This window comes from Temnothorax longispinosus, chromosome 1 (genome assembly GCF_030848805.1).
Source record: "Temnothorax longispinosus isolate EJ_2023e chromosome 1, Tlon_JGU_v1, whole genome shotgun sequence".
Lineage (NCBI taxonomy): Eukaryota > Metazoa > Arthropoda > Insecta > Hymenoptera > Formicidae > Temnothorax > Temnothorax longispinosus.
This window is the reverse complement of record NC_092358.1, coordinates 23242719-23268066: the sequence shown is the minus strand read 5'-3', so window position 1 is coordinate 23268066 and position 25348 is coordinate 23242719. Positions and strand designations below refer to the sequence as shown.

Here is a 25348-nt window from a genome sequence, read left to right as displayed (position 1 = left end):
GCAACCTGTAATCATCGTGAAAATGTAATGTACGCTTCTTTTTTTGCCGTCGCATCAGGCACGGCAAGAACACACGTAATTGCGATTGATTGATAACGATCGACGAAGGGGCAACGCATTGTTGCCTCGCACTGCGACCGGAGTTATAGCTCGTCGAAGCTCAATGCTCAATTTCCAAGTAGCATATACGCTCGCACGATAATCGTTTTGCCTTTGACGAGGGAAACGTCGCGGTGGTGATCCGATCCCATGCGAGATAATGCGCGCAACTTCCATCAGCACTTCCGTCGAGATCGGCCTCCGCTTTGTCGGAATCTGGCCCGGTTTGCCGTATGGAACCGTCACTTGGGTCTCGTATGTGACGAGCTTGGTGTTCGCGCTGTATTTTCAGTACGTGTACATTTTCGGTCACTTCGACATCAACAACATATCGGATCTCATCGATGCGCTTAGTATCACGTTGGCTTATAGTCTCGGCTTTCTGAAGCTGATCTCTCTTTGGTCGAACCGCAGGTAGGGACAGTCCTTCGATATAAATGACAGGAACGACGGTTCTGATGCAAAATACGCGAGGAATTTTCTACAGGATATTTCATGATATCTTGCTAACGATGGAAGAAGATTGGAGCAACGTTCATATTTGCGACAAATCGGTATGGTGCATCATGGAGAGTAATGCCAACCTGTCGCGTCGTTGCTCGAATGTGTTGATCGGCATTAACGTTACGTCCGTAATTTGCTACACCATGACCAGTCTTCTGCGTCGCTCGGCCGACTTTAAGGAGGATCTTAACATTAGTTCGAAAGTGTTACCTATAAAGATGGAATTTCCCTTCGCAGTTGAAGCGTCTCCCCTCTTCGAACTTTTAGCGGTCGGTCAGGTTCTTCATGTATTGTCGATCGCCTCTTTGGTCGCTATCGTAAATTGCTTGATCATCACGTTGGTGAGTTCCACCGATCATATAAATGACAAATGGCTTTTTGAGATTTATTAGCTTTATTTTTTTGTCCGTGATATTCCTTTGCGAGCGCTGATAAAAACTAATTAAGACCAACAATTTTTGTCTTTTTCTAAATCCGCATCTAGAATTTGGATATCTTTGAAAAGAACTTTTGCTGATAATTGGAAGTTTATTTTGTGGAATCTATTAATAGTCACGTTTAGGTACTTCACGTGAGCGGACAGATCGATATTCTTCGTCGGGAATTACTGACAATTTGCGGCGACGGAACTTCACAGCGCTATTCAATCGTCGCAAGTGTCAGGGTTCTGATTAGTCGACACCAAAGAATAATAATGCTCTCGGACAATATTGAAGAGCTCTATTCCGAGATCGCCCTGATGCAGTTCCTGTCGAATACCGTGGTCATGTGTTGCATCGGCATCACCATTATAGGCGTAAGTTGGATCGCTAATTAATAAAGTATAATTATAGCATTGTTTTATAATTATATAGTAAAAATGTATTAAATATCTTTCGAATCCCAATCTGCTATTTTCTTATAGTCTCTCACTAAAGAAGGCGCTGCCATAGTAATATTGAAATCCGCTATATTTTACGTCTCCGTAATGGTGGAATCTTTTATCTTTTGTTTCGCTGGAGAATATCTCAGCGCCAAGGTTCGCACAATATTTTATCTTATATGTGTAATATTTTTTTTCATTCTTTGAAGCCACTAATCAATCAATTTTCAAACTTTTTGCTTCTTCTGCAGAACAACTTATCAAACATGATCAATTTAATATACATCTTATACGTACTTGACGACTCTTGTGTTCCTTAAAAGTTCAAAAACTCTTAGACAATGTCACTAAATCGGACTTGAAATTGAATTCAGATAAATTGATAGACTTTCTTTTCTTGTTTGTGCTGTTACTGTTTTCTTTTCTTTTTCAGAGCAAATCGATTGGCGATGCAGTCTACGAGGCGCTTTGGTATAACATGCCACCTGCCGAGTGTCGGATACTATTATTTGTGATATTAAGATCGCAGAAGAGATTGACGATCACTGCTGGAAACATCATGGACCTCTCTCTAGTAGGATTTACGAGTGTAAGAATCTTGTCTTGCGAATATACATTATACTATAAGATATATAAAACGTCAAAATGTGTTTAATATTTCTTAAGGGGTTCGGCCATCTTAAAAAATCGCGTCATTGTTAAGAATTATTTTGAAGAAACAATAAAGTGTGTGTGTAACTGCAAAATCCAATGTATACACTTTATTATACATATTTCGAAATATATAAAAAATTTTTTTAAAGTTAATATTTTTTCCCCCATTTTGCGGCGAGCAGTAGAAGTGGTCACCATTTGATCGTAAGGCAAAACAAAAAAAATTTTCATTATTTACATAAAATTTGCTAGAGAAGTACATATGGATTTTTCAAAATATAGATTTTTGAAGAAATGGTGACCATTTGAATGAAAATATTTCATTCTTAGGTAAAAAATTCTGTATAAAATTCTCTATAATTCTAAAAATTGTTAATAAATCGTAAAATCTATATGTATTTCTTTAGATAATTTAGTTTTAAAGATGCTATTATAATTTTAAGTAAATTGGTAAAAAATTGTTCGAGTTCTACTGCTCGTTAATTTGAAAAATGCATTTTGAAAAAAACGTATTTGAAGTTTTATGTAACAATATTTTTTGAATACAAACAAATTTTTTTCGCATTAGGACCAATTGCACATTAATTTTGATATCCTAAAGAATGTTTTAAGTAAAAAAAAAAATAAATTTCATTTTTTGAAAGTTTCAAGGTGGCCTAAAACCTTTTAAGACAAAGTAGAAAATGATATACGCGGTCTGTTACGTGAGTAAAATTTATTGTTTTATATCCGCTAGGTGATGAAAGCATCCGCTTCATACATGTCGGTGCTGCACGCGATGTATTAAACCAGATTAGTGGATTACAATTATACTTAAGTGCCAAGCGCATCTACCGTGATTAGCGACATATTGGACTGTAGCAAGTGTAGCATAACACAAAGTAGCATTACATAATTGGACCGAAAACAGTTTTAGATATACGAACAAGAGAATATACTTTATAAGAAAATATATAGAAATAAATAAATAACAATACATTTTTTTTAAAGAGAAATTGTAGTAAATTTTACAAAAAAAGTTTTTGATCTTTAAAAATGTATAAAAAATACCTCTTGAATAATATTTATTTTCTCTTTTAGATTATGCACATTCTCTCTCACTTCGTATCGACGATGTCATTAAAGTTCAAATTTGTTAAATAATTTCAGACGTTCATATATTTTCTAATTCAAAAAATCATGAATATACAAAATTTCTATAAAACATACTTTACCTGCAAAAACTTCAGATTCATGTTTTTCATGCTATTCACTCATTGTCGTTCATGTACTTACTCGCTTACTCTAACAGGGGTATATCTGCTGTGAATAATTATTCATTTTTCCCTCGTTATAGACGTTCGATCCGAACGTACTTTCATTGTCCTCGCTATATTAAGTTTCGTTCGCATGTCATTCTCCACGTTATACCATTTTAAAGTGCTTTGAACTAACCGACCATTGTTACGCACGAGGGTTTACTTTTCTGAGGGTCTCGCGGACCGGGCGCCTGCATGATCGGCATTTGGTTCTTAAAATTTTAAGGTTCGAGGTAATTACGAAGACAATGCATTCTCTGCTGTTCGTGCTCGCTCTTTCTTTTCTTCGTCATCTACCAACACTTATTTGACTGTTACAACCGTTCTTATTCATCAATTTTTCCATCGTGATGAGAATTCCATGTCGGTACTTTCTGTTGGGTCACATCGATATCGTGGGAAAGCTCTTCCGTGTTCATCCGCGTTCATCCCCCGTGTTCATCTATGTGTTTAACATCGCTATACGAAGTACACGGTTGAATTTTCGACGAAATATCAAAGTTTCACGGTGGTACCGATGTAAGGGGGCGTCTCGGTCGGAAGTACCTTTCGAAGTCAGAACTTCGAAAAGTGATCCAAAAACCGATTCGATGATCCTCGATGGCAGTTCGATCGAGATCGGTGATCGGCGTTTGACCAGACTCATCTTGCACGGTCCTTCGTCGCGTCTTCTGGATCAGTCTGACGACGATGCAGATTTGTCAGTGTTGATATTTCGTCATATACGGACGACCTGACAGATGGCCTCAACACTCTACGATGTCTTATAGAGAGAGCCTTCTACTATTAAAACTTATGATATTTTTAATCAATCAATGGTGAGCTTACTTATTTATGTTACGAAACAAATGACGTGGACGAAATCTTTTCTAAATTCAACTGTGTACTTTGCATAGCACATTTCTAAATCGAGTTTAGATTAATTTGATATTTTTTAAAAATAACATAAAATATGAAGAATTAATTCCATACAGAGACATACGAGCAATTAACGAGAGATTTGCGTATAACTACATAATATTTAATTGTTGTATATGATTTTGCTTGCTGTTGCATAACCAATTTATATTATTTACTCGTTGTTTTTAAAAATTACCGGTAACAATCAAAGAGCAGTAACAAAAATAATTTTATTTTATGTCAGAAGCGTTTCTTTAAAGCTTCGCCGAGAGTATCTTAGCACAAAGGTTACATTTAAACTGTATTTTAGTGGAACGATCTTATTTCTTGATAAATTGCTGTATTAAGAGGCAATTATGCGAGTACATAACTTTACAAATTGCTACTATATGCACGTATTTATGTCAAGCAAAATTTTTTCGAGAGAAAAAATATTCGTCCTCTTTCGACATTCATAGAACTCAACTGGATGTTTTTCAGTCGATCGTAGATGCCGTCTAGGAGTCCGTCTAGGATGCCGTCCAGGAGTTAGATACAAAATGACGCCCAGCCAGATGTCTAACTCTTCTGCTTGTGATTGTGAGGTCGCAAAAGAGATTGACGATCACCGCTGGAAAAGTGATGGATGTTTCTCTGAAAGGATTCACCGCGTAAAATCCATTTCTCATACATACAAAATTTTGCTCATGGATAACACGTATCCAATGAATGTCAAAGTTGAATGTGCACACAATTTTTAATGCTAACGATTCAGCGGTCTTTAGGACTATGCATATATTCAACATACTTAACAACATACTTACAATGGAAAATATGTTTTCGTGTACACAAGTTGTAAAAACTTTTGCATCATACGTATCGACATTGTATAATATGCAATTATTATGAAATTACGGCCCGGATACGGATAACAATGGCAATTATATTTCCTCGTGCACTTGATGAAATTGATCGTAGGAAGACATAGAAAATCGCATGCAAATATTGCTCCCTGAAATATAATATAATAATTAGTTATAATTTTAATTATCAGACGATCCTTAACGTAGCACATATTTAATGCAACGTGGATATTGGAAGTATGTTATTGTTACTAATGAATTATTGGGAAAGAAAAAGATATCATTCGAAAATAGATATGTTTACTCAAATAATATTTTAAATTGTATAAAAGTTTTTTGACATAAATAAACTTTCATATAACACATGTTACGTATATATTGAAATTCAAGACATTGGTAAAAAAAATAATTTTCTCTGATCTTTTTTAGGAGCACGTAATTTGATCAAACGTTAATTCCATGTTACTTTTGTTTATAAAACAACAATGCGCGTTTAGATCTTCTCACAAGTCTCTTTGTAGCAACACTCCCTTCTTTTTACTTTTATATCTCTCAAGTCTTTCAACGCATCTGACATTGTGCACATGCGCTCAACGGATCTTTCATTTTTTTTTATTAAATAAATAACTTACGTCCCCTTCCGCGTAACGTTCAATATATGTCATCTTGAATTACGCTTTTTCTTCTCTGTAACCTGTAATCATCGTAAAAATGTAACGTACGCTATTTTTTGCCGTTGCACCGAGCACGGTAAGAACACACGTAATTGCGATTGATTGATAACGATCGACGAAGGGGCAACGCATTGTTGCCTCGCACTGCGACCGGAGTTATAGCTCGTCGAAACTCAATGCTTAATTTGCGAGTAGCGTTGCTCGTAAGATAATCGTTTCGCTTTTGACGAGGAAACGTCGCGGTGGTCCGATTCCGTGAGGATAATGCGCGCAACTTCCATCAGCACTTCCGTCGAGATCGGCCTCAGATTCGTTGGGATCTGGCCCGGTTTACCGTATGGAACTGTCATTTGGCTCGTGTATATGACGTGCTTGGTGCTGGCGCTGTATTTTCAGTACGTGTACATTTTCGATCACTTCGACGTCAACAAAATCTCGGATCTCATCGATGCGCTTAGTATCATGTTATCGGCCAGCCTCGGCGGCCTGAAGCTGATATCTCTCTGGTCGAATCGCAGGTAGGGATATAGTTCCTCGATGTAAATGATAGAAACAACGATTTTGATGCAAAATACGCGAGCAATTTTCCACAGGATATTTTATGATATCCTGCTGGCGATGGAAGGACACTGGAACAACGTCGATATTTACGATAAATCGGTATCGTATATCATGTCGGGCAATGCCGATTTGTCGCGCCGTTGCTCGAACGTGTTGATCAGCATTAACGCCACGGCCACAATTTACTACTGCATGACCACTCTTGTGCGTCGTGAGACCGAATTTAACGAGGATCTCAACATTAGTTCGAAAGTGTTACCTATAAAGATGGAATTTCCCTTCGAAGTTGACGCGTCTCCCCTTTTCGAACTTTTAGCGCTTGTTCAGCTTTTTTATGCAGTGTCGGTGGCCTCTTTAAACGCTATGATAAATTGCTTGCTCATCACGTTGGTGAGTTCCACCGATTATATGAGTGACGCATGGCTTTGTAAAATTTATTAGCTTTATTTCTTGCCTGTGAGCTTTATTTCTCATTCCTTTACGAGTGCTGATCAAAACTAATTAAAACCAATTTTTGTCTTTTTCTAAATCCGCATCTAGATTTGGATAATTTTGAAAAAATTTTTTGCTAATAATCGGAAGTTTTTAAAGTTTTTTGTGAACTGTATTAATAGTCAACGTTTAGGTGCTTCACGTGAGCGGACAGATCGATATTCTTCGTCGAGAATTACTGACAATTTGCGGCAATGAAACTTCACAGCGCTTTTCAATCGTTGCAAGTGTCAGACTGCTTATTAGTCGACACCAAGGAATAATAACGCTTTCGGACAATATTGAAGAGCTCTATTCCGAGATCGCTCTGATGCAGTTTTTGTCGAATACCGTGGTCATGTGTTTCGTCGGCTTCACCTTCATAGGGGTAAGTCGCATCGTTAATTAATTAAATATATTTATAGCATATTTTTATAATTTTATACCAAATTTATTAAATACACCTTCCGAGTTCTCTCTGCTTCTTGTAGTCTCTCGGTAAAGACGGAGCTACCGTATTAATGTTGAAATCCGCTATGTTTTACGTCGCCGTAACGTTGGAAGCCTTTATCTTTTGTTTCGCTGGAGAATACCTCAGCGCCAAGGTATTTGCACTATATTTTATCTTACACTTTGGTGATACGTATGTCGGTGTTGGTAATGGATGATAGTGATGGAGAAGAGTGTATGTTTTTGGATGTATGATGGTAAGTGGAGGATACGTCCCCAAAAATACCATGCGACTCTCTGCGAGTCGCGATGGTGCCACTCCACTATATGCCCGTCTAACTCGTCGTCCGATGAGATCGTCGGTGATAGTGTCGATCGGGGCAATGGATGTTGTTACCGAATTTGTTTATATATTAATGTCGGCGCGGACGAGCGCTCGCGAGAAAATGTGGCTAATGTGTTGCCGTCTCGATAGGGGCGCGCGCGACCACCACACACGTACAAAATTTTATTTTATTCTTTGAAGCCGTTGACAATCAATTTTCAAACTTTTTGCTTTTTCTGCGGGACAACCTTTACCGAGCTTGATCAATTTAATATATATCTACGACTCCTGTGTTTCTTAAAAGTTCTAAAACTTTTAGACAATGTCACTGAATCGGAAATTGAAATTGAATTCAGATAAATTGATAAACTTTCTTTTCTGGTTCGTGCTGTTTTTTTTTTCAGAGCAAATCGATTGGCGATGCAGTCTACCAGGCGCTTTGGTATAACATTCCACCTGCCGAATGTCAAATTTTATTATTTGTGATATTAAGATCGCAGAAGAGATTGACAATCACTGCTGGAAAGATCATGGATCTTTCGCTTAAAGATTTTACAAGTGTAAGAATCTTGTCTTGCGAATATATATCATAACAAGATGAAATGTTTAGTGTCTTTTAGACAAAATTGAAAACGATACGCGGTCTATTACGTGAATGAAATTTATTGGTTTGTTTCGTCTAGGTGATGAAAGCATCCGCTTCGTACATGTCGGTGCTGCACGCGATGTATTAGCCGAGATCAGTTACTTGTGCCAAGCGCATCCATCGTGATTACTGACTATGTTGGACAGTAGCAAGTGTTGCATTACATAGTGTAGTAGTTTATAATTGGTGCGAGATTTTTTCTAAATATACGAACAATAAGACATATTTTATTGAAACATATATAAGTAAATAGATCCTAAGATTTTTTTTCGAATAAACCGCGATACCTTATTATCATAAAATCTCTGATTTTTTAAATAAAAAAAGTATTTTTTATACTGTATTTATTTCATATTTTAGGTCATTCACATTTTCACTTCGTTTCGATATCATTAGAAAATCAAAGCTTTACTAAATAATTTTAAACGTTCATATATTTCATTGTTCAAAAAATCATGAATATTGTAAATTCATATAAAACGTAATTTGAATGCAAATACTCTAGTTTCGTCTTTTTCATACTATTCACTCACTGTTGTCTATGTACTTACACGCTCATAGTTACAGGTATACCCGCTGCGAATAATTATTGTTTTCCCCTCGATAAGGATGGCAGATCCGGACGTACTAATTTAACTTTCCTCGCTATTAAATGTCGCTTGCATGTTGCTTTCCACATTTTAAAGTGTCTTGATCTAACTGACTATTATTACACACGATCTCTCGAGATTCTTGCGTACCGTGCGTCTGATCGTGTACGGTTCCTAAATTTTTAAGATTCAAGGTAATTTCAAAAACAATTTATTCTCTCTCCGCTGCTCGCTTTTTTTTCTTCGTTATCTATACCCTCACTTAGCTGTCTGTTATAATCATCCTTATTTGACAATTTTTCCATTGCGATAAGAATATCTTGTCGGTACTTCCTATTGGTTCATATCGACATCGAGGTGGGGAATCGCTGGTGCGTAGCGATTTTTCCGTGTTCACTCGCGTTCATCCCCCGTGTTCATCCATGTGTTCAACATCGCAACACGAAGTACACGGTTGAATTTTCGACGAAATATCAAAGTTTCACGGTGGTACCGATGTAAGGAGGCGTCTCGGTCGGAAGTACCTTTCGAAGTCAGAACTCCGAAAATGGATCCGAAAACCGATTCGATGATCCTCGATGGCAGTTCGATCGAGATCGGTGATCGGCGTTTGGCCAGACTCATCTTGCACGGTCCTTCGTCGCGTCTTCTGGATCAGTCTGATGACGATGCAGATTTGTCAGTGTTGATATTTCGTCATATACTTCCGCACGGACGACCTGACAGATGGCCTCAACACTCTACGATGTCTTATAGAGAGAGCCTTCTACTATTAAAACTTATGATATTTTTAATCAATCAATGGTGAGCTCACTTATTCATGTTACAAAACAAATGACGTGGATAAAATCTTTTTTAAATTCAATTGTGTACTTTGCATAGCACGTTTCTAAATCGAGTTTAGATTAATTTGATATTTTTTAAAAATAACATGAATTATGAAGAATTAATTCCATACAGAGACATACGAGCAATTAACGAGAGATTTGCGTATAACTACATAATATTTAATTGTTGTACATGATTTTGCTTTGCTGTTGCATGTTCCTTTATTGCTTCGCCGAAAATATCTTAACACGAAAGTTACATTTAAACTGTATTTTATCGGAACGATCTTATTTCTTGATAAATTGCTGTATTAGTAGGCAATTATGCGAGTACGTAACTTTACAAGTTGCTACTATATGCACGTATTTACGTCAAGCAAAATTTTTTCCAGAAAAAGAATATTCTTTCGACATTCATAGAACTCAACTAAATGTTTTTTAGTCGATCGTAGATGCCGTCTAGGAATCCGTCTAGGACGCCGTCCAGGAGTCCGATACAAAATGACGTCCAGCCAGATGTCTAACTCTTCTGCTTGTGATTGTGAGGTCGCAAAAGAGATTGACGATCACCGCTGGAAAAGTGATGGATGTTTCTCTGAAAGGATTCACCGCGTAAAATCCATTTCTCATACATACAAAATTTTGCTCATGGATAACACGTATCCAATGAATGTCAAAGTTGAATGTGCACACAATTTTTAATGCTAACGATTCAGTGGTCTTTGGGACTATGCATATATTCAATATACTTAATACTTACAATGGAAAATATATTTTTCTAACGCGAACGTGAAATGGGCCGCTTTTTGTGCTTGTTTTGAGTGAGCAAAACGATTCATTTCTCCACTAGTTAAAAAATGGAGCTATTTCTCAACTAGTGGAGAAATAAAATTGTAAAACAAGCGCGAAAAGCGGCCTGTTTCACGCTCTTGTTAGGAAAAATAGTATGAACAACTCGTGGGAAGAGTGGTCGAGCCCAAATGAGTGTGATGGTCGCACGAGCGAAGTGAGTCACTCAATATAAATTGGAGTGACTCACTTCGCTCGTGCGACCAACTTCATACTCATTCAGAATCGACCACTTTTCCCACTAGTTGTACAATATACTATTTCGTATACACAAGTCTTAAAATTTCTGCATCATACGTGTCGACATTGCATGCAATTATTATGAAATTACGGCCCGGATACGGATATCAATGGCAATTACATTTGCTCGTGCACTTGATGAAACTGATCGTAGGAAGACGTAGAAAATCGCATGCAAATATTGATCCTTGAAATATAATAATTAGTTATAAATTTAATTATCAGACGATCTTTAACGTAGCACATATGCGCTTATTTAATGCAACGTGATATTGGAAGCGCATCAATGCTACTAACGAATTGTTGGGACAGAAATAAATATCATTCGAAATTAGAGATGTTTACTCAAGTAATATTTTAAATTGTATAAAGGTCTTTTTGATAAATAAACTTTAAGTAACGCATGTTACGTACCTATATATTGTAATTCAAGACATTGGTAGAATAAATAATTTTCTCTGATCTTTCTAAGAAGCACGTAAATATGATCAAACGTTAATTCGTTATTACTTTTGTTTATAAAACAACAATGCGCGTTTAGATCTTCTCACAAGTCTCTTTGTAGCAACACTCTCTTCTCTTTACTTTTATGTCTCTCAAGTCTTTCAACGCATCTGACATTGTGCACATGTGCTCAACGGATCTTTCATTTTTTTTTATTAAATGAATAACTTACGTCCCCTTCCGCGTAACGTTCAATATATGTCGTCTTGAATTACGCTTTTTCTTCTCTGTAACCTGTAATCATCGTAAAAATGTAACGTACGCTATTTTTTGTCGTTGCACCGAGCACGGTAAGAACACACGTAATTGCGATTGATTGATAACGATCGACGAAGGGGCAACGCATTGTTGCCTCGCACTACGACCGGAGTTATAGCTCGTCGAAACTCAATGCTTAATTTGCGAGTAGCGTTGCTCGTAAGATAATCGTTTCACTTTTGACGAGGAAACGTCGCGGTGCACCGCGACCACCGCGGTGGTCCGATTCCGTAAGGATAATGCGCGCAACTTCCATCAGCACTTCCGTCGAGATCGGCCTCAGATTCGTTGGGATATGGCCCGGTTTACCGTATGGAACCGTCATTTGGCTCGCGTATATGACGTGCTTGGTGTTGGCGCTGTATTTTGAGTACGTGTACATTTTCGATCATTTCGAGATCAACAAAATCTCGGATTTCATCGATGCGCTTAGTACCACGTTGTCGGCCAGCTTCGGCGGCCTAAAGCTGATATCTCTCTGGTCGAACCGCAGGTAGGGACATAGTTCCTCGATGTAAATGACTGGAACGACGGTTTTGATGCAAAATATGCGAGCAATTTTCTACAGGATATTTTATGATATTCTGCTGGTGATGGAAGAACACTGGAACAACGTCGATATTTACGATAAATCGGTATCGTATATCATGTCGGGCAATGCCGATCTGTCGCGCCGTTGCTCGAACGTGTTGATCAGCATTAACGCCGCGACCGCAACTTGCTACTGCATGATTACTCTTGTGCGTCGTGAGACCGAATTTAACGAGGATCTAAACATTAGCTTGAGAGTACTGCCTGTACAAATGGAATTTCCCTTCGAAGTTGACGCGTCTCCCCTCTTCGAACTTTTAGCGCTTGTTCAGATTTTTTATGCAGTGTCGATAGCCTCTTTAGTCGCTATGATAAATTGCTTGATCATCACGTTGGTGAGTTCCACCGATTATACGAGTGACGCACGGCTTTTTAAAATTTATTAGCTTTATTTCTTGCCTGTGAGCTTTATTTCTTATTCCTTTGCGAGTGCTAATCAAAACTAATTAAGACCAATTTTTGTTTTTTTCTAAATCCGCATCTAGAATTTGGATAATTTTGAAAAGAACTTTCGCTAATAATCAGAAGTTTTTAAAGTTTTTTTGTGAAATCTATTAATAGTCACGTTTAGGTGCTTCACGTGAGCGGACAGATCGATATTCTTTGTCGAGAATTACTGACAATTTGCGACGATAAAACTTCACAGCGCTTTTCGATCGTTGCAAGTGTCAGACTCCTGATAAGTCGACACCAAGGAATAATAACGCTTTCGGACAATATTGAAGAGCTCTATTCCGAGATCGCTCTGATGCAGTTCCTGTCGAATACCGTAGTCATGTGTTGCATCGGCTTCACATTCATAGGGGTAAGTCGCATCGTTAATTAATCAAATGTATTTATAGCATATTTTTATAATTTTATACTAAACTTATTAAATACACCTTCCGAGTCCTCTCTGCTATCTTCTTGTAGTCTCTCGGTAAAGACGGAGCTAGCGTGTTAATGTTGAAATCCGCTATGTATTACGTCGCCGTAACGTTGGAAGCCTTTATCTTTTGTTTCGCTGGAGAATACCTCAGCGCCAAGGTATTCGCACTATATTTTAGCTTATACGTATAAAATTCTGTTTCATTCTTTGAAGCCGTTGACAATCAATTTTCAAATTTTTTGCATTTTCTACGGAACAATTTTTACCGAGCTTGATCAATTTAATATATATCTATACGTACTTCACGACTCTTGTGTTTCTTAAAAGTTAGAAAACTCTTAGACGATGTCACTGAATCGGACTTGAAATTAAATTCAGATAAATTGATAGACTTTTTTTTCTTGTTTGTACCGTTGTACTACTTACTATTATTTTTTTTTTTTAGAGCAAATCGATTGGGGATGCAGTCTACGAGGCGCTTTGGTATAACATGCCACCTGCCGAATGTCGGATTCTATTATTTGTGATATTAAGATCGCAGAAAAGATTGACAATCACTGCTGGAAAGATCATGGATCTTTCGCTTAAAGATTTTACAAGTGTAAGAATCTTGCGAATATATATCATAACAAGATAGAATGTCAAGATGTTTAGTGTCTTTTAGACAAAATTGAAAACGATACGCGGTCTATTACGTGGATGAAATTTATTGGTTTGTTTCGTCTAGGTGATGAAAGCATCCGCTTCGTACATGTCGGTGCTGCACGCGATGTATTAGCCGAAATCAGTTACTTGTGCCAAGCGCATCCATCGTGATTACTGACTATGTTGGACAGTAGCAAGTGTTGCATTACATAGTATAGTAGTTTATAATTGGTGCGAGATTTTTTCTAAATATACGTACAATAAGACATACTTTATTGAAACATATTTAAGTAAATAAATATCCTTAGATTTTTTTACGAATATTCCGCGATACATTATTTTCATAAAATATCTGATTTTTTAAATAACAAGAGCATTTTTTACTTTATTTATTTCATATTTTAGATCATTCACATTTTCACTTTGTTTCGATGTTATTAGAAAATTGAAGCTCTACTAAATAATTTTAAACGTTCATATATTTTATTGTTCAAAAAATCATAAATATTCTAAATTCCTATGAAACGTAATTTGAATGCAAATACTCTAGTTTCGTATTTTTTATACTATTCACTCACTGTTGACCATGTACGTACACGCTTATAGTTACAGGTATATCCGCTGCGAATAATTATTTTTCTCCCCTCGATAAGGATGTCAGATCCGGACGTATCAATTTAATTTTCCTCGCTATTGAGTGTCACTTGTTACCTCGCTATTGAGTGTCACCGTTTTAAAGTATCTTGATCTAACTGACTATTATTATGCACGATCTCCCGAGGGTCTTGCGTACCGTGCGTCTGATCGTGTACGGTTCCTGAATTTTTAAGGTTCAAGGTAATTTCAAAAACAATTCATTCTCCCGATCCGCTGCTCGCTTTTTTTCTTCGTTATCTATACCCTTGTCTGTTATAATCATCCTTATTTGACAATTCTTTTATTGCGATGGGAATATCTTGTCGGTACTTTCTATTGGTTCTTATCGACATCGAAGTGGGGAATCGCTGGTGTGCAGCAATTTTTCTGTGTTCACACGCGTTCATCCCCCGTGTTCATCCATGTATTCAACATCGCAACACGAAGTACACGTTTAGATATTCGACAAAATATCAAAGTTTCACGGTGGTACCGATGTAAAGAGGCGTCTTGGTCGGAAGTATTTTTCGAAATCAGAATTCCAAAAATGGATCCGAAAACCGATTCGATGATCCTCGATGGCAGTCGTTCGATCGAGATCAATCTCCGCGGGATCGGCGTTTGGCCCGACTTATCTTGCAAGGTCCTCCGTCGCGTCTTCTGGATCAGTCTGACGACGATGCAGATTTGTCAGTGTTGATATTTTGTCATATACTTCCGCACGACATGATAGATGGTCTCAACATTCTACGATGTCTTATAGAGAGAGTTTTCTACTATTAAAACTTACGATATTTTTAATCAATTAAGGTGTAACGCCACTCTAGAGTCCCAAAAAAGCCAATTTTTGATAATTTTTTTCAGAAATACAATAATCATAAATGAAAATCGGTTTAATTCTATTTATTATTTATATATTAAAGTATAAAAAAAAATTTTTATTAATTATTTATTGCCAAAATGGCGGCACCAGAGCCATTGCTCCAAAGTGCCTTTTTGCGGAAGGCGTCCAACGGGCAGAATCGAAGCTCCTATAATTTCTAAGCTGGAACAAAAATTTAAAGATTTTTGAAAAATATATAAGTTTTTCTATAGAAGTACCTAGGAGAATTGCGAAATATCATTTTTTGTAAGAATGGTGCGCATGTTGGAAAAAAGTGCTTCACTTTTCGCTAAAAAATGTCGCACAAAATTGTTTATAAAAGAAGTTTTGTTCAACTTATCGCAAAATCCCTAGGTACTTCTAAAGATAATGTTATTGTAAAGTTTCACTCAAAATTTCAAGTCAATCGGATAAAAGGTGTTCGAGTTCTGATTCCGCCCGACTTTAAAAAAGCGATTTCGAGAAAAACGCGTTTAAAGTTTCAGTTTCACCATTCACAGATGTGAACGCGGCGGCAGACGGATTACGAAAAAGGGATAATAGAGATTTTTCAGAGCTTTGAAACCAAGTGTACCTTATTTCTAAGACCTTAAAGCATCGTTTAACCAAAAAAAATCGTTTTTTTTGAAAATTCTAGAGTGGCTTTACTCCTTAATGGTGAGTTTACTTATTCATGTTACGAAACAAATAACGTAGACGAAATTTTTTCTAAATTTAACTGTGTACTTGGCATAGCACGTTTCTAAATCAAGTTCAGATTAATTTTAAATCTTTTAAAAATAACATGAAATATGAAGAATTAATTCCATATAGAGACATACGAGCAATTAACGAGAGATTTGCGTATAACTACATAATATTTAATTGTCGTAGGTATAATACATGATTTTGCTTTGCTGTTGCATAACCAATTTATATAATTTACTCGCTGTTGTTAAAAATTACCGGTAACAATCGAAAAGTAATAACAAAAATTATTTTATTTTATGTAATTCCATGTTACTTTTGTTTATAAAAGAACATTGCGCGTTTAGATCTTCTTACAATTTTCTTTGTAGCAACACTCCCTTCCCTTTACTTTTATGTCTCTCAAGTCTTTCAACGTATCTGACATTGTGCACATGCGCTCAACGGATCTTTCTTTTTTTTTTATTAAATGAATAACTTACGTCCCCTTCCGCGTAACGTTCAATATATGTCGTCTCGAATTACGCTCTTTCTTTCTCTGTAACCTGTAATCATCGTAAAAATGTAACGTATACGCTATTTTTTGCTGTTGCACCGAGCACGGTAAGAACACACGTAATTGCGATTGATTGATAACGATCGACGAAGGGGCAACGCATTGTTGCCTCGCACTGCGACCGAAGTTATAGCTCGTCGAAACTCAATGCTTAATTTGCGAGTAGCGTTGCTCGTAAGATAATCGTTTCGCTTTTGACGAGAAAACGTCGCGGTGGTCCGATTCCGTGAGATAATGCGCGCAACTTCCATCAGCACTTCCGTCGAGATCGGTCTCAGATTCGTTGGGATCTGGCCCGGTTTACCGAATGGAACCGTCATTTGGCTCGCGTATATGACGTGCTTGGTGTTGGCGCTGTATTTTCAGTACGTGTACATTTTCGATCACTTCGACATCAACAAAATCTCGAATCTCATCGATGCGCTTAGTATCACGTTGTCGGCCAGTTTCGGCGGCCTGAAGCTGATATCTTTCTGGTCGAACCGCAGGTAGGGACAGTCCTTCGATATAAATGATAGGAAAGACGGTTTTGATGCAAAATACGCGACCAATTTTCCACAGGATATTTTATAATATTCTGCTGGCGATGGAAGAATACTGGAATAACGTCGATATTTACGATAAATCAGTATCGTATATCATGTCGAGCAATGCCGATCTGTCGCGCCGTTGCTCGAACGTGTTGATCAGCATTAACGCCGCGACCGCAATTTGCTACTGCATGACCAGTCTTGTGCGTCGTGAGACTGAATTTAACGAAAATCTCAACATTAGCTTGAGAATACTGCCTGTACAAATGGAACTTCCCTTCGAAGTTGACGCGTCTCCCCTTTTCGAACTTTTAGCGCTCGTTCAGATTTTTTATGCAGTGTCGATAGCCTCTTTAGTCGCTATGATAAATTGCTTAATCATCACGTTGGTGAGTTCCACCGATTATATGAGTGACGCATGGCTTTTTAAAATTTATTAGCTTTATTTCTTGCCTGTGAGTTTTACTTCTTATTTCTTTGCGAGTGCTAATCAAAACTAATTGACCAATTTTGTATTTTTCTAAATCCGCATCTAGAATTTGGATAATTTTGAAAATAACTTTCGCTAATAATCGGGAGTTTTTAAAGTTTTTTTGTGGAATCTATATTAATAGTCACGTTTAGGTACTTCACGTGAGCGGACAGATCGATATTCTTCGTCGAGAATTACTGACAATTTGCGGCGATGAAACTTCACAGCGCTTTTCAATCGTTGCAAGTGTCAGACTACTGATTAGTCGACACCAAGGAATAATAACGCTTTCGGACAATATTCAAGAGCTTTATTCCGAGATCGCCCTGATGCAGTTCCTGTCGAATACCGTAGTCATGTGTTGCATCGGCTTCACATTCATAGGGGTAAGTCGCATCGTTAATTAATCAAATGTATTTATAGCATATTTTTATAATTTTATACTAAACTTATTAAATACACCTTCCGAGTCCTCTCTGCTATCTTCTTGTAGTCTGTCGGTAAAGACGGAGCTACCGTGTTAATGTTGAAATCCGCTATATTTTACGTGTCCATAACGTTGGAAGCCTTTATCTTTTGTTTCGCTGGAGAATATCTCAGCGCCAAGGTATTCGCACTATATATTATCCTACACGTATAAAATTCTGATTCATTCTTCGAAGCCGTTGACAATCAATTTTCAAACTTTTGGTCATTTCTGCGGAACAATTTTTATCGAGCTTGATCAATTTAATATATATCTATACGTACTTCACGACTCTTGTGTTTCTTAAAAGTTAGAAAACTCATAAACAATGTCACTAAATCGGACTTGAAATTGAATTCAGATAAATTGATAGACTTTCTTTTCTTGTTTGTACCGTTGTACTATTTATTTTCTTTTTTTTTTAGAGCAAATCGATTGGGGATGCAGTCTACGGGGCGCTTTGGTATAACATGCCACCTGCCGAATGTCGAATTTTATTATTTGTAATATTAAGATCGCAGAAGAGATTGACAATCACTGCTGGAAAAATCATGGATCTTTCGCTTAAAGATTTTACAAGTGTAAGAATCTTGTCTTGCGAATATATATCATAACAAGATAAAATATCAAGATGTTTAATGTTTTTTTAGACAAAGTTGAAAACGATACGCGGTCTATTACGTGAATAAAATTTGTTGGTTTGTTTCGTCTAGGTGATGAAAGCATCCGCTTCGTACATGTCGGTGCTGCACGCAATGTATTAGCCGAGATTAGTTACTTGTGCCAAGCGCATCTATCGTAATTACTGACTATGTTGGACAGTAGCAAGTGTTGGATTACATAGTGTAGTAGTTTGTAATTAGTGCGTGATTTTTTCTAAATATACGTACAATAAGACATATTTTATTGAAACATACATAAGTAAATAAATTTTAAGATTTTTTTTTTTGAATAAACCGCGATATATTATTATTATAAAATCTCTAATTTTTTAAATAAAAAAAAGCATTTTTTCTTTATTTATTTCATATTTTAGGTCATTCACATTTTCACTTCGTATCGAAATCACTAGAAAATCGAAATTTTAGTAAATGATTTTAAACGTTCATATATTTTAACGAGAACGTTAATCGGACTGACTGGCAAAACTGTATTAGATATCAACTACGTTTCGAACCCTGCTTGGGGTCCTTATCAAGTTAAATGATGGATTTTTGTGCGTCAATATTACAATATTTGAGTCATAGTTATTGCGTAAATGGTTTCTGTGGATAGATGGAACAAACCATGACCATCTCGTGTAGAGCCTGAGCAACGAATCTGTTCACAGACCGTTACGCAATAACTATAATGGCTCAAATATTGTAATATTGACGCACAAAGATCCATCATTTAACTTGATAAGAACACCAAGCAGGGGTCGAAACGTAGTTGATATCTAATAAAGTATTTCCAGTCAGGCCTATTAACATTCTCGCTGTATTATTTCATCACTGACATTTAATTACCTATTAAAGTTCATATATTTCACTGTTCAAAAAATCATAAATATCCTAAATTTTTATGAAACGTAATTTGAATGCAAATACTCTAGTTTCGCCTTTTTCATACTATTCACTCACTGTTGTCCATGTACTTACACGCTCATAGTTACATGTATCCCCTCTGCGAATAATTATTTTTTTCCCTTCGATAAGGACGGCAGATCCGGACGTACCAATTTAACTTTCCTCGCTATTGAGTGTCGCTTGGATGTTGCTCTCCACATTTTACCGTTTTAAAGTGTCTTGATTTAACTGACTATTATTATGCACGATCTCCCGAGGGTCTTGCATACCGTGTGCTTGATTGCGTACGGTTCCTGAATTTTTAAGGTTCAAGGTAATTTCAAAGACAATTCATTCTCTCTCCGCTGCTCGCTTTTTTTCTCCGTTATCTATACCCTTACTTTTTTGTCTGTTATAATCATCCTTATTTGACAATTTTTCCATTGCGATGGGAATATCTTGTCGTTGCTTCCTATTGGTTCACATCGACATCGAGGTGGGGGTCGCTGGTGCACAGCGATTTTCCCGTGTTCACCCGCGTTCGTCCCCTGTGTTCATCCACGTGTTTAACATCGCTATACGGAAGTACACGGTTGAATTTTCGATGAAATATCAAAGTTTCACGGTGGTACCAATGTAAGAAGGCGTTTCGGTCGGAAGTGCCTTTCGAAGTCAGAACTCCGAAAATGGATCCGAAAACCGATTCGATGATCCTCAATGGCAGTTCGATCGCGATCGGTCTTCGCGTGATCGGCGTTTGGCCCATCTCATCTTGCACGGTCCTTCGTAGCGTCTTCTGGATCAGTCTGACGATGCAGAGTTGTCAGTGTTGATATTTCGTCATTTCCGCACGGACGACCTGACAGATGGCCTCAACATTCTACGATGTCTTATAGAGAGAGCCTTCTACTATTAAAACTTATGATATTTTTAATCAATCAATGGTGAGCTCACTTATTCATGTTACAAAACAAATGACGTGGACAAAATCTTTTTTAAATTCAATTGTGTACTTTGCATAGCACGTTTTTAAATCGAGTTTAGATTAATTTGATATTTTTAAAAAATAACATGAAATATGAAGAATTAATTCTATACAGAGACATACGAGCAATTAACGAGAGATTTACGTATAACTACATAACATTTAAATGTCGTACATGATTTGCTTTGCTGTTGCATATAACCAATTTATATTATTTACTCGTTGTTTTTACAAATTACCGGTAACAATCAAAGAGCAGTAACAAAAATTATTTTATTTTATGTCAGAAGCGTTTTTTTATTGTTTCGCCAAGAGTATCTTAGCACGAAGGTTACATTTATACTGTATTTTATCGGAGAAATCTTATTTTTTGATAAATTGCTGTATTAATGGACAATTATGCGAGTACATAACTTTACAAGTTGCTACTATATGCACGTATTTACGTCAAGCAAAAGTTTTTCGAGAGAAAAAATATTCGTCCTCTTTCGACATTCATAGAACTCAACTGGATGTTTTTCAGTCGATCGTAGATGCCGTCTAAAAGTCCGTCTAGGACGCCGTCTAGGACGCCGTATAGGAGTCCGATACAAAATGACGCCCAGCCAGTGTGTAACTCTTCTGCTTGTGATTGTGAGGTCGCAAAAAAGATTGACGATCGCCGCCGGAAAAGTGATGGATGTTTCTCCGAAGGGATTTACCGCGTAAGATCCATTTCTCATACATACAAAATTTTGCTCATGGATATTAAACGCGTCTCGAATGAATATCAAAGTTGAATGTGCACACAATTTTTAATGCAAACAATTCAGCGGTTTTTGGAACTATGCATATTTATATACATATGTATATATATAAATAAATAAATAAATATATATATATATATATATATATATATATATATATATATATATAATTCAATGTTACGACTCATCAACGCCTAGTCCAAACCTCCTAAACCTAGAAACATGAAATTCGGGGAGTATATTCCTTCCATGACGTAAGCACCCACTAACTAAGAAATGATTTTCAGAAATTCGACTCCTAACGGGGTGAAAATGGGTAAAATGTGGGTCACCGTGGCGAAGCACGGGTATTAAGCTAGTATTCAATATACTTAATACTTACAATGGAAAATATGTTTTTGTATACACAAGTCGTAAAAACTTCTGCATCATACGTATCGACATTGCATATGCAATTATTATGAAATTACGGCCCGGATACGGATATCAATGGCAATTATATTTGTTCGTGCACTTGATGAAACTGATCGTAGGAAGACGTAGAAAATCGCATGCAAATATTACTCCCTGAAACATAATAATTAGTTATAAATTTAATTATCAGACGATCTTGAACGTAACACATATGCGCTTATTTAATGCAACGTGATATTGGAAGCGCATCAATGCTACTAACGAATTGTTGGAAAAGAAATAGATATCATTCAAAAATAGAGATGTTTACTCAAGTAATATTTTAAATTGTATAAAAGTCTTTTTGATAAATAAACTTTCATATAACGCATGTTACGTATATATTGAAATTCAAGACATTGGTATAATAAATAATTTTCTTTGATTTTCCTAAGGAGCACGTAAATGTGATCAAACGTTAATTCCATGTTACTTTTGTTTATAAAACAACAATGCGCGTTTACATCTTCTCACAAGTCTCTTTGTAGCAACATTCCCTTCCCTTTACTTTTATGTCTCTCTTCAAGTCTTTCAACGCATCTCTGACATTGTGCACATGCGCTCAGCGGATCTTTCATTTTTTTCATTAAATGAATAACTTACGTTCCCTTCCGCGTAACGTTCAATATATGTCGTCTCGAATTACGCTTTTTCTTCTTTGTAACCTGTAATCATCGTAAAAATGTAACGTACGCTTCTTTTTTGCCGTCGCATCAGGCACGGCAAGAACATACGTAATTGCGATTGATTGATAACGATCGACGAAGGGGCAACGCATTGTTGCCTCGCACTGCGACCGGAGTTATAGCTCGTCAAAACTCAATGCTAATTTCCGAGTAGCGTTGCTTGCAAGATAATCGTTTCGCTTTTGACGAGGAAACGTCGCGGTGGTCCGAATCCGTCAGATAATGCGCGCAACTTCCATCAGCACTTCCGTCGAGATCGGCCTCAGATTCATTGGGATCTGGCCCGGTTTACCGTATGGAATCGTCATTTGGCTCGCGTATATGACGTGCTTGGTGTTGGCGCTGTATTTTCAGTACGTGTACATTTTCGATCACTTCGACGTCAAGAATATCTCGAATCTCATCGATGCGCTTAGTATCATGTTGTCGGCCAGTTTCAGCGGCCTGAAGCAGATATCTCTCTGGTCGAACCGCAGGTAGGGACATAGTTCCTCGATGTAAATGACAGAAACAACGGTTTTGATGCAAAATACGCGAGCAATTTTCCACAGGATATTTTATGATATTCTGCTGGCGATGGAAGAACACTGGAACAACGTCGATATTTACGATAAATCGGTATCGTATATCATGTCCGGCAATGCCGATCTGTCGCGCCGTTGCTCGAACGTGTTGATCAGCATTAACGCCACGGGCACAATTTACTACTGCATGACCACTCTTGCGCGTCGTGAGACCGAATTTAACGAGGATCTCAACATTAGTTCGAAAGTGTTACCTATAAAGATGGAATTTCCTTTCGAAGTTGACGCGTCTCCCCTCTTCGAACTTCTAGCGCTTGTTCAGATTTTTTATGCAGTGTCGGTGGGCTCTTTAAATGCGGTGATAAATTGCTTGCTCATCACGTTGGTGAGTTCCACCGATTATATAAGTGACGCATGGCTTTGTAAAATTTATTAGCTTTATTTTTTGCCTGGGAGCTTTATTTCTTATTTCTTTACGAGTGCTGATCAAAACTAATTAAGAACAATTTTTGTTTTTTTTCTAAATCTGCATCTAGAATTTTGATAATTTTGAAGAGGTTTTTTTTTCTAATAATCAAAAGTTTTTAAAGTTTTTTTGTGAACTCTATTAATAGTCAACGTTTAGGTGCTTCACGTGAGCGGACAGATCGATATTCTTCGTCGAGAATTACTGACAATTTGCGGCAATGAAACTTCACAGCGCTTTTCAATCGTTTCAAGTGTCAGGGTTCTGATTAGTCGACACCAAAGTATAATAACGCTTTCGGACAATATTGAAAAGCTCTATTCCGAGATCGCCCTGATGCAGTTTTTGTCAAATACCGTGGTCATGTGTTGCGTCGGCTTTACCTTTATAGAGGTAAGTTGCATCGTTAATTAATCAAATATATTTATAGCATATTTTTATAATTTTATACTATACTTATATTAAATACACCTTCCGAGTCCTCTCTGCTATCTTCTTGTAGTCTCTCGGTAAAGACGGAGCTACCGTGTTAATGTTGAAATCCGCTACGTTTTACGTCGCCGTAATATTGGAAGCCTTTATCTTTTGTTTCGCTGGAGAATACCTCAGCGCCAAGGTATTTGCACTATATTTTATCTTACATGTACAAAATTCTATTTCATTCTTTGAAGCCGTTGACAATCAATTTTCAAACTTTTTTCTCTTTCTGCTGGACAACTTTTACCGAGCTTGATCAATTTAATATATATCTACGTACTTCACGACTCTTGTGTTTCTTAAAAGTTCGTAAACTCTTAGACGATGTCACTGAATCGGACTTGAAATTGAATTCAGATAAATTGATAGACTTTCTTTTCTTGTTTGTGCTGTTGTACTGTTTTCTTTTTTTTTTTTTTTTTTTTTTTTTCAGAGCAAATCGGTAGGCGATGCAGTCTACGAGGCGCTTTGGTATAACATGCCACCTGCCGAATGTCGAATTCTATTATTTGTGATATTAAGATCGCAGAAGAGATTGACAATCACTGCTGGAAAGATAATGGATCTTTCGCTAATAGGATTTACAAGTGTAAGAATCTTGTCTTGCGAATATATATTATAACAAGATAGAATGTCAAGATGTTTCATGTTTTTTAGTCAAAGTTGAAGACGATACGCGGTTTATTACGTGGATGAAATTTATTGGTTTGTTTCGTCTAGGTGATAAAAGCATCCGCTTCGTACATGTCGGTGCTGCACGCGATGTATTAGCCGAGATTAGTTACTTGTGCCAAGCCCATCCATCAGAATGCATAGTCAGTGATTACTGACTATGTTGGACAGTAGCAAGTGTTGCATTACATTGTGTAGTAGTTTATAATTGGTGCGAGATTTTTTCTAAATATACATACAATAAGACATACTTTATTGAAACATATATATAAGTAAATAAATCCTAAGATTTTTCTTTCAAATAAACCGCGAATCATTATTATCATAAAATCTCTGATTTTTTTAATTAAAAAAAGCATTTTTTACTTTATTTATTTCATATTTTAGGTCATTCACATTTTCACTTCGTTTCGATATCATTAGAAAATCGAAGCTTTACTAAATATATTTAAACGTTCATATATTTCACTGTTCAAAAAATCATCTGTGAAACGTAATTTGAATGCAAATACTCTAGTTTCGTCTTTTTCATACTATTCACTCACTGTTGTCCATGTACTTACACGCTCATAGTTACAGGTATACCCGCTGCGAATAATTATTTTTTTCCCCTCGATAAGGACGTCAGATCCGGACGTACCAATTTAACTTTCCTCGCTATTGAGTGTCGCTTGCATGTTGCTTTCCACATTTTACCGTTTTAAAGTGTCTTGATCTAACTGACTATTATTATGCACATTTTCCCGAGGGTCTTGCGTACCGTGCGCCTGATCGCGTACGGTTCCTGAATTTTTAAGGTTCAAGGTAATTTCGAAGACAATTCATTTTCCCTCCGTTGCTCGCTTTTTTTTTCTTCGTTATCTATACCCTCACTTATCTGTCTGTTTTATAATCATTCTTATTT

The 25348-nt window shown here is 36.8% G+C and overlaps 5 protein-coding genes and 1 long non-coding RNA gene across 24 annotated transcripts in view; 5 read left to right on the top strand and 1 right to left on the bottom strand.

Annotated features, from left to right (window-relative positions):
* Positions 1–25348, bottom strand: part of LOC139819248 (uncharacterized) — a 71286-nt gene that overhangs the window by 2909 nt on the left and 43029 nt on the right. For 9 of the 17 annotated variants that reach the window (XR_011733645.1, XR_011733644.1, XR_011733648.1 and 6 more), the window contains 7 exons: positions 20930–21733; positions 20068–20344; positions 19837–19983; positions 19529–19749; positions 8838–10275; positions 5121–5308; positions 4784–4950 (listed from right to left, as the gene is read on the bottom strand). This is a non-coding gene — a long non-coding RNA (uncharacterized lncRNA). The other 8 variants (XR_011733661.1, XR_011733649.1, XR_011733656.1 and 5 more) reach the window with 8 other exon arrangements.
* On the top strand, positions 260–3114 carry LOC139818851 (odorant receptor 82a-like). Its single transcript, XM_071787846.1, has 6 exons — positions 260–513; positions 587–944; positions 1166–1399; positions 1508–1621; positions 1899–2054; positions 2856–3114. The coding sequence occupies exons 1-6, from the start codon at positions 260–262 to the stop codon at positions 2904–2906; spliced, it is 1167 nt and encodes a 388-aa protein (XP_071643947.1). The 3' UTR covers positions 2907–3114.
* Positions 5793–8511, top strand: LOC139818855 (odorant receptor 13a-like). Its single transcript, XM_071787859.1, has 6 exons — positions 5793–6351; positions 6427–6784; positions 7020–7253; positions 7357–7470; positions 8045–8200; positions 8324–8511. The coding sequence occupies exons 1-6, from the start codon at positions 6098–6100 to the stop codon at positions 8372–8374; spliced, it is 1167 nt and encodes a 388-aa protein (XP_071643960.1). The 5' UTR covers positions 5793–6097; the 3' UTR covers positions 8375–8511.
* LOC139818865 (odorant receptor 13a-like) lies at positions 11526–13947 on the top strand. Its single transcript, XM_071787870.1, has 6 exons — positions 11526–12047; positions 12123–12480; positions 12717–12950; positions 13058–13171; positions 13459–13614; positions 13741–13947. The coding sequence occupies exons 1-6, from the start codon at positions 11794–11796 to the stop codon at positions 13789–13791; spliced, it is 1167 nt and encodes a 388-aa protein (XP_071643971.1). The 5' UTR covers positions 11526–11793; the 3' UTR covers positions 13792–13947.
* On the top strand, positions 16347–19522 carry LOC139818873 (odorant receptor 82a-like). Of its 2 annotated transcripts, XM_071787884.1 has the most exons (6): positions 16347–16908; positions 16982–17339; positions 17575–17808; positions 17916–18029; positions 18314–18469; positions 18602–19522. In XM_071787884.1, exons 1-6 carry the CDS (start codon positions 16655–16657, stop codon positions 18650–18652), a joined length of 1167 nt encoding a protein of 388 aa, XP_071643985.1. In that variant the 5' UTR covers positions 16347–16654; the 3' UTR covers positions 18653–19522. The 2 variants fall into 2 exon arrangements, with proteins under 2 accessions (XP_071643985.1, XP_071643992.1); XM_071787891.1 differs by lacking the exon at positions 17916–18029.
* Positions 22528–24766, top strand: LOC139818881 (odorant receptor 82a-like). 2 transcript variants are annotated; one of them, XM_071787915.1, is made up of 6 exons: positions 22528–22781; positions 22857–23214; positions 23455–23688; positions 23798–23911; positions 24206–24361; positions 24430–24766. In XM_071787915.1, exons 1-6 carry the CDS (start codon positions 22528–22530, stop codon positions 24466–24468), a joined length of 1155 nt encoding a protein of 384 aa, XP_071644016.1. In that variant the 3' UTR covers positions 24469–24766. The 2 variants fall into 2 exon arrangements, with proteins under 2 accessions (XP_071644016.1, XP_071644006.1); XM_071787905.1 differs by having other exon boundaries at positions 24493–24758.

Excerpts from the sequence above, each read along its gene's own strand:
- LOC139818851 (XM_071787846.1), top strand. The coding sequence starts at position 260 with ATGCGCGCAACTTCCATCAGCACTTCCGTCGAGATCGGCCTCCGCTTT. Across the intron at positions 514-586 it reads TCTCTTTGGTCGAACCGCAG|GATATTTCATGATATCTTGC; the intron begins GTAGGGACAGTC and ends AATTTTCTACAG. Across the intron at positions 2,055-2,855 it reads CTCTAGTAGGATTTACGAGT|GTGATGAAAGCATCCGCTTC; the intron begins GTAAGAATCTTG and ends TATATCCGCTAG.
- LOC139818855 (XM_071787859.1), top strand. The coding sequence starts at position 6,098 with ATGCGCGCAACTTCCATCAGCACTTCCGTCGAGATCGGCCTCAGATTC. Across the intron at positions 6,785-7,019 it reads ATTGCTTGCTCATCACGTTG|GTGCTTCACGTGAGCGGACA; the intron begins GTGAGTTCCACC and ends GTCAACGTTTAG. Across the intron at positions 8,201-8,323 it reads CGCTTAAAGATTTTACAAGT|GTGATGAAAGCATCCGCTTC; the intron begins GTAAGAATCTTG and ends TGTTTCGTCTAG.
- LOC139818865 (XM_071787870.1), top strand. The coding sequence starts at position 11,794 with ATGCGCGCAACTTCCATCAGCACTTCCGTCGAGATCGGCCTCAGATTC. Across the intron at positions 12,951-13,057 it reads TCGGCTTCACATTCATAGGG|TCTCTCGGTAAAGACGGAGC; the intron begins GTAAGTCGCATC and ends ATCTTCTTGTAG. Across the intron at positions 13,172-13,458 it reads GAGAATACCTCAGCGCCAAG|AGCAAATCGATTGGGGATGC; the intron begins GTATTCGCACTA and ends TTTTTTTTTTAG.
- LOC139818873 (XM_071787884.1), top strand. The coding sequence starts at position 16,655 with ATGCGCGCAACTTCCATCAGCACTTCCGTCGAGATCGGTCTCAGATTC. Across the intron at positions 17,809-17,915 it reads TCGGCTTCACATTCATAGGG|TCTGTCGGTAAAGACGGAGC; the intron begins GTAAGTCGCATC and ends ATCTTCTTGTAG. Across the intron at positions 18,470-18,601 it reads CGCTTAAAGATTTTACAAGT|GTGATGAAAGCATCCGCTTC; the intron begins GTAAGAATCTTG and ends TGTTTCGTCTAG.
- LOC139818881 (XM_071787905.1), top strand. The coding sequence starts at position 22,528 with ATGCGCGCAACTTCCATCAGCACTTCCGTCGAGATCGGCCTCAGATTC. Across the intron at positions 22,782-22,856 it reads TCTCTCTGGTCGAACCGCAG|GATATTTTATGATATTCTGC; the intron begins GTAGGGACATAG and ends AATTTTCCACAG. Across the intron at positions 23,912-24,205 it reads GAGAATACCTCAGCGCCAAG|AGCAAATCGGTAGGCGATGC; the intron begins GTATTTGCACTA and ends TTTTTTTTTCAG.